The sequence below is a fragment of the Orussus abietinus genome, unplaced genomic scaffold (assembly GCF_000612105.2).
Source record: "Orussus abietinus isolate OABI.00-Male unplaced genomic scaffold, Oabi_2.0 scaffold280, whole genome shotgun sequence".
Classification (NCBI taxonomy): domain Eukaryota; kingdom Metazoa; phylum Arthropoda; class Insecta; order Hymenoptera; family Orussidae; genus Orussus; species Orussus abietinus.
The window spans coordinates 95,675-103,298 of record NW_019394433.1 but is presented as its reverse complement, the minus strand read 5'-3'; the positions used below and the strand labels follow the sequence as shown (position 1 = coordinate 103,298).

General features: G+C 42.8%; 1 protein-coding gene across 1 annotated transcript; it reads left to right on the top strand.

Moving 5' to 3' along the window:
• The first annotated feature begins 740 nt into the window (after window positions 1-740).
• Window positions 741-2,073, top strand: LOC105700091. Its single transcript, XM_012425676.1, has 2 exons — window positions 741-906; window positions 1,003-2,073. Exons 1-2 carry the CDS (start codon window positions 844-846, stop codon window positions 2,071-2,073), a joined length of 1,134 nt encoding a protein of 377 aa, XP_012281099.1. The 5' UTR covers window positions 741-843.
• Window positions 2,074-7,624: the final 5,551 nt, after the last annotated feature.

Below are 7,624 nucleotides of genomic sequence, written 5' to 3'. Positions count from 1 at the left end.
TAATGAATATTCATGCAAAGGAAGTGGTGGTAAAGTCCTGATATTTCCATCCTGTGCTCTTCCGCCACCTCCGCTATTTTGCAGTATCCTGCAGCGCTGCGGCTCGTCACCCTTTCGTTACCTAACTTCAAAGTTAAATACTTAAGCCGGTGTGAAATACGCTATTTACTTACCAGGGTTTGCACCCTGCAGATGTGCCCTAGATTCAATGACTGTCGCGGGAAGTTATCTCAAACTTTAGCTTCTAAATACCTACGTTGTTGGTGCTACTCTTGAATACTTCTTTCCCTAGTAGCACAAAATATTTCTCCAATATTTTCTATATATTTAACGAATATCCTACATTTTGTAAATATTTACCAGACATTTGAAATATTTGCAAAACGTTTACTTTAGAATATTATCTCTATGNGGCACCCCCTTCTAAGATATTTAATAAACATGTCTTCGCTGGTCGTATCCCATGATCTTCACTTACTAATGCTGGAGTTCTTGGTAGATAAGGTTATACATTGAGTGGTCATCGACTCCACCCTTGGTCTCAATTTGTTCTTAACGTCCGATTAAGAAATGTAAATTGCGAGTAACCAGGGATAAAAACCGTTTTCCAGTTGTTCGTGATATACTATATATTCCAGTTCGCGCGACATACGTACATCGATTCACTCTCGATACGAGAAACAAAGTACGAGCGGTGGTTTAAACGTCGCAAAGACGTGACGCGCCGACAACCTCAAAGTCTATATTTCGCGAGAATTTTTTCAAAGCTCCTTTTCCCTGGGAATTTAATCTGCGACAAGCTTTGCTCCTCGTGGGCACTCCCTTCTAAGATATTTAATAAACATGTCTTCGCTGATCGTATCCCACGATCTTCACCTACTAATGCTGGAGTTCTCGGTCGATAAGGTTATACATTGAGTCGTCATCGACTCCACCCTTGGTCTAAATTTATTGTTAACGTTCGACTAAGAAATGTAACCAGGGATAAAAACCGTTTTCCAGCTGTTCGTGCCGAGAACGTCAGAGTTCGACAAAGTGATGCTGAAGAGGACCACGGTGCTATTTCGCGTTTTCGATGAGAATTGGATCACTCTACGACCCCATCGCAGGGACTATTACCCGTACAAAGGTTCCAATCGAGAGGAGGAATTCTTCTACGGCGGCAAGTCCGTTGTGTTTGCACTTCCAGAAACGCGTTTAGAAAAGCCTATGGACAGGGTGGTGGTCGACGTGTTGGTGATAAAGGAAGTCTCGAAATACTTCGAGATCGACCCCTGTCAGACCGTAGGCACTCTTCAGTTGCACGTGGAGGACCTCTTCAACTATATAAACCAGGAATTGAAAGAGCGCAAGGATCTCGAGATGTACTTAAGCTGTATCCACAAAAGGAAACCTATCTCGTCATCTCTGAGAGGCAGCTACAATTTGTTGAACGAGACGCAGGAAAAGAGTGGAGCTACCATCGAGCTCTACGTAAGGATCAGCTATTTGGGCCAATCGGTCATCACGGAAATTCAAGGGTTGGATACGCCGACCCCGACATTTTACGTTCAAGAGGAGACCAACGAACGATACCCTTATCAATGTCGAGAACTTAACGGGGAAGAGGTTCTGGGTGGTTGTTGGGGTAGTAGGTTGCTGGTGCCACCTGTTAATCCACTCGATTTCGGGTGTGCCTGTGATAAGGAAAACTTTGACAAAGGCCAAGGAGATATAAAGGAAACCGCTGCCAGTGGGAAAGGGGGAAGGGGAGGAAAAAATGGAAGGAATGGGAAAGGGGGAACAAATGCTAATGGAAAAAAAGGTCCAGCGGGTAAAGGTGTAATGGGAAAGGAAAAAGGTGATAAGGGTGCAAAAGGAAAGAAAGGGTTGAAAGGTGGAGGCGGGGAGGCTGGCAAAGGTTCGCGAAGGGGCGATGACGTAGAAGGTGGAGGGGCAGGTGGGACAGGTGGATCGGATCGAGGAGGTGCTGCAGGTGCAGCGACCTCCGGTGCAGCAGGGAGAACGGAAGATGCCGTTGCAGCATCAGGGGGTGGAACTAAAGGTGCGGCTTTCGGAAACGGGAATCAATGATCCTACACAATTTACGCAATTAAGGAAAATCCGTAAAACGTTATCCTCCTTGAAGTATCGCCAAGGATTAACCCAAAACTATTTGACGGTGATGATGCCGTTAATATGCAATTGCATTACTAATTTCTTCTTATACTGGCGCATAGAAAGCGATTTGTTATTTTCGTTTCATACAGGTGCAGCAGGAGCTGCAGGGTCAGGAGGAAAGGGTGCAAGGGCTGGAGGAACAGGAGCAAGAGCAGCAAGTGCAGAAGTTCCAGGGGCTACGAAACGACGCGGGGAGATGGGAGTAGAACCTTCAAGTGCAGGAGGCGGTACAGTTTCCGGAGGGAGAACAGGGGGTGTAAAAGAAAAAATTCCTGCAGAGGGTGGGGATCAAAAGGGAACACGGAGAGCAGCCAGTGGTCGAGCGGACCGCACGGATATCCTTAAAGTAGAAGGTGCGGAGACCAAAAATGGAAAGGATGTTGCAAGGAACGAAAGGACGCGACGTATTTTTAGAAGAGGGGGTGGTTGTACCGTAGGCATTGCGGATAAACCAAAGAAACCTTGTCCCTCTCCTCTGACTACTACCGATCCATGTTATCCTTGTCCACTTAACGTTCCCTGCCGTCCTGCTTCCACTTGGCTATCTCGGTGTATGCAATATTCTTATCCGCTATCCAATGTCTGCCCTCCTCCCGGACTTTATTAATTCATCATTGGAAGTTAATCCCTGTATTTTCCGTACAATTCGCAAATTTACCTAGATGCGATACTTATTTGTTTCCCCCATATCGAGACCCTGTCTTTGAAACGATACAAAGGCAGTATTTCCATTTGACTAGATGATTAAAAAAACGTAAAAGATGTACAATATTTGGCTGTAGACGTTCCTGATACTTGTTAACGCTCTCTGGTACAAATCTCTTATCTATTAGACTTTAATGTCCGCCGGGACTTTAGACGGTGATTACACAGGGGGAACTTTTCCTTTCAATTCGTCGCAACTGCGGCTCGTTTACTTATCTAAAAATATGGTTATATTAAACAAAATACTGTAACTTATCAGTCTAAATGTAATCAGTCTCATTTTGGTGATAATAGATAGGTATGCCCAATAAACTCGCGACGACAAATCCGGAATTCTAGGTGGTCGTAATCGTTTCTTTTGCCATTTGGGCTAACAAACGGAGTCTTTTATGGAAACGGTCATTGGAAAATTAGAGAACGAGCGATTAAGGGTGCCTGTAAATATCGTAAAATGTGCCTCGACAAAGGCATCTCAATCCTTTTCTTTCGCATCTCAATCCTGGAAACTTCATCCGAATCTGAAGTTCTCAGGCGGCCGATCGAGTCGCACGTCTCGCTTCTGGAACCCTTCCAGTATTTCTGGTTTGAGCATTCTCGTCATGTCCTCGCCACTTTGAAATTCATAGGTTCTCGCATTCTGTGGGTGGCGTTTTCAACCCTTCAGCGGCCACCCCTAACCTTCCATCTTCCAGTCAGCCAGGGCTATTATTATATCCGCGACTCCCCTCGCACTTCGAGTCCTTCTTCGTGGACACGTATCGAGTTGAAGTGATTGCGGCAGAATTCGAAGTCGAGCAGTTCGCCGCTATGGAAGGGAAGTGCAACCCCTGGTTCCTGGGGAACCGGGTTTTGACTACGTGCCCTTGGAAAGGAAAATAAAATGCCCCTTTACAACTTTGGGAAAAAGAAAAGAAAAGAAACGTCACACTATGTACTCCATTTTTATTTCTTCGTTGAGAAAGAAGGCCTATTATCGTTCTAAAGGCCATCAGCGTTGTAGAAATATATAAATTCTCCTTCTGGTTGAAAACGTTTCGGTATTCCTAGAGAATCGATAAATTAGGCCAAGATCCCGATATTACTGTCAAAAGCGATGAGAGGATATTCTTCATCGGGAAAAAGAGAAGATACTTTTAAAACCACCACGATTTTTTCTCGTACATTTGTCTCACATCTAACTCTACTGTAAACAAAGAATTCTTTTTCAAGAATTTTTTTTTAACAATTAAAACATTTTTATCCAAATTAAAGTACAGTAAGGTATTATACTACTATTAAACAATAAAATATTTTTTTGTATTTTTTTTATTTACGAAAATGGCCGCTTGAAAGGCGATTCACCGGATCGCTGCGAAAATCGATGATCGTGCCGTGGGCACGATAACTCAGTCCAGGTTTAAGCTAGATCGATGAACGAAAAAGAATTAGTTTCTGTAGCCCAAAAGCTAGTGAAATATATAGCCCTTTTGAAAAATATGCATTTTTCACAAAATGGCATCAATTTGAAAGGAAAGATACGTATTTTGCCCTAAATTTCGTTAATTAATGTTGCATAAAAAACGTGAATATCAATACATTGAAAAAACTATACGTATTTCGCTAGATAAACTTATCACGAATAAAATAAAAAAGACTCAAGACGATTGATGGAAAATTGGCGGAGCTAGAGTGCCCACCGATTTTTAAAATACAGTTTTAAGAAAAACGCGTTTAAAGTATGAACGCGTAAAATAAACGCGTAAACATTTTTTTGATTTTTTGAAAATTTCAAAGTGGCATAACTTCTTAATATCATCATTTGTTATCATTTTTGGCTAAACCAAAAATTGAAAACTCGGTTATACCGTCGGTCTCCCACGTTGGGGAAGAGCGTTCGTTGGCGAGATTAGCTGGAGACGGAAAATCGGGAAATTCTTATCATTTCAGAAGATTCCCCAGTTGATAGGGATGTTTTGACCGATGGTACCATTTTTAGCTAAAGGAAAAATTGAAAACTCGGTTATACCGTCGGTCTCCCACGTTGGGGAAGAGCGTTCGTTGGCGAGATTAGCTAGAGACGGAAAAACGGGAAATTCTTATAATTTCAGAAGAATCCCCAGTTGATAGGGATGTTTTGACCGATGGTACCATTTTTAGCTAAAGGAAAAATTGAAAACTCGGTTATACCGTCGGTCTCCCACGTTGGGGAAGAGCGTTCGTTGGCGAGATTAGCTAGAGACGGAAAAACGGGAAATTCTTATAATTTCAGAAGATTCCCCAGATGATAGGGATGTTTTGACCGATGGTATCATCCAGTGGACGTCGTAAACGAGCACGGGTCGCGGATATCGCTGAAGGTCCAAGACGGGGAGCGGAGATACGGTGAAGGGTAGCTCTGTTCCCAAGGGATGCGTTCCGCTGCAACTTCGCCATCGTCTTCACCCCCTCCGAAATTGCGCCCCTCACGAATTTACCGCTAACGATTCTTCTTCCCTTTTACAACCCGGATGCGATTAGGATCGAGATCGTTCAAGAGATGAGAGCTCTGGGATTTGCGGACCTTTGACCGCTTCGTCGAGTCGTTTACACCGCCGCGCGCCTCGGGAATCTCAAAATTCTCCAAGTTTTAAGCACTTCCGGGACTTTTTCAATTCCTGACTTAGAGCTTACTTCATATCCACATATGTCGCATTCAAAATCGAGCTAAGTATAGAACCATTTAAGGCACATTTTTCCACCTATCCTCCAAGATCTTTAAGATGATATGCAAGGCGCTGAGAAATTTAATCCAGATCGATAAACTAAAATTCATCTACATCCTTATTGGTGGGGACATTATTTTGAATACTGAGGTGACAACATAAGTTGATAAGCCATGTTATCGAAATTTATATTTATGTGCAAGTGTTTTATAGTCTACGTTGAGAATTATACGAAATGAAGCGTTTCATATGCTATTTTAGTAAAGTAATGATGAAGAGATGATGTAAAACTGTCGAAATCCTGGGAATTCATTATTCCAACGACTGTTTAGAACCAACGTCACCATCTGTGACGTTTAGCTGCAACTAAATTTTTGCTCCAAACACCCGTGTTCGCCTCGAGACGAGCCAGCATTCTCTTGCAATTGTTGATGAAAGTATTTTCCATATTTTCCCATCTGACTTTGCAATATTCCATTTCTACGATATTCTAAATTGTTCGAGCTAGGTCGTGAAACTCTTTAAGAGGAAGATTTTAAAATGCAACCACCTGACGGTTTCGCTCTGGGGGATTTTTTAGCGGTTTCGAAAGCTCGGTCAAGTTAACATTCGACAATTACAATTAGACTTTTCAGATACATACATATACTATCTCGTTCATATCACCTTAAAGGGAAAGATTTTAAAATGCAACCACCTGACGGTTTCGCTCTGGGGGATTTTTTAGCGGTTTCGAAAGCTCGGTCAAGTTAACGATTACGAATAAAGAATGGGGGATTCCGTGGGGATTTGGTCGGTACGGTCCTTTAAAAAATGATTCACGGTTGGGAGGATTTCACGGTGTTAGTGGGAAGATTGCATAAGGGGATAAAGTGGCCGGTTATTTCGGCGGGTTATAAATGGCCGTACTTTGCGGAAATAATAAATAGGAATGGAGAAACAATGGTCTGCGCATGTGCCCGTGGAATATGCGGAACGTGCAGACGTGGACGCGCACGTGTGCCACCTTTTCCCTCCCATTGTGGGGGCGCGATGCGACACCGCAACCCCCAGTGGATGAGTAGTGTCGCTGCAATGCGGACGAGTGCACCCCTATCACGCTTCGAGGATGCAGAAGGGGTTTCCACTGGTTCTATCATTCTTCCGGGTGAACAGCCTACGTTAATGGATATGCAAAAGACAAATAAAAATTGCCTTCTCTAACGGTCGTTATTTTTACCTACCCCTGAAAAACGCTCGCTGGTTTGACTCCGACGTTTATCAACTACTACGAGGGGAGTTGTCACCGGAATTAAAAACGAAATCGTTCGTTCCAGTGTGAATTGGGTGTACCGATTCGTTTCGCATTTTACCACGGGAATATGGAGGCCCTAAAGTAGGCCCTGAAACTCACGAATTTTCATTTTTCATACAGAATTTATTTATTTATCGCGGACTGGAACCAACATGGCGTGGTCCGGGCACGTTTTCGATGTTTTACGCTGCTTGGAGGATTAGAATCGAAAATTAAGAGTTTCAGGACGCAGCTCGAACAATTTAGAGTATCGTAGAAATGGAATATTAGAGAGTCAGATGGGAAAATATGGGAAATACTTTCATCAACGATTGCAAGAGAATGCTGTCTTGTCTCGGGGCTAATACGTGTTTTTAGAGGAAAAATTTAATTGCAGCTAAAAGTCACAGATGGCGACGTTGGTCCTAAACAGTCGTTAGAATAATGAATTCCCGGGATATCGACAGTTTTACGTCGATCTCTTCGTCATTACTTTAACGAAATGGCATATGAAACGCTTCATTTCGTATAATTCTCAACGTAGAGGTTAAAAGACTTGAATATAAATATAAATGTCGGTAACGGGACGCGCCAGCTAATGTTACTACCTGAGTATTCACAATGATGTTCCCACCAAAAAAGTATATATGAATTTTAATTTATCGACGTCGATTACATTTCTCAGCGCCTCTCGTGCCATCTTAAGGTGAAGTGAAACCCCCTTCAAATCAATCGTTTCAAATACAACACTTTTTTTAAAGGTATTGGATCAAACTGTCCGAAACTTTGACTCGTGATCATCTAA

Coding starts and splice junctions, on each gene's coding strand:
- LOC105700091 (XM_012425676.1), top strand. CDS start 844: ATGTCTTCGCTGATCGTATCCCACGATCTTCACCTACTAATGCTGGAG. Junction 907..1,002: donor TGGAGTTCTCGGTCGATAAG/GTTATACATTGA, acceptor ACCGTTTTCCAG/CTGTTCGTGCCGAGAACGTC.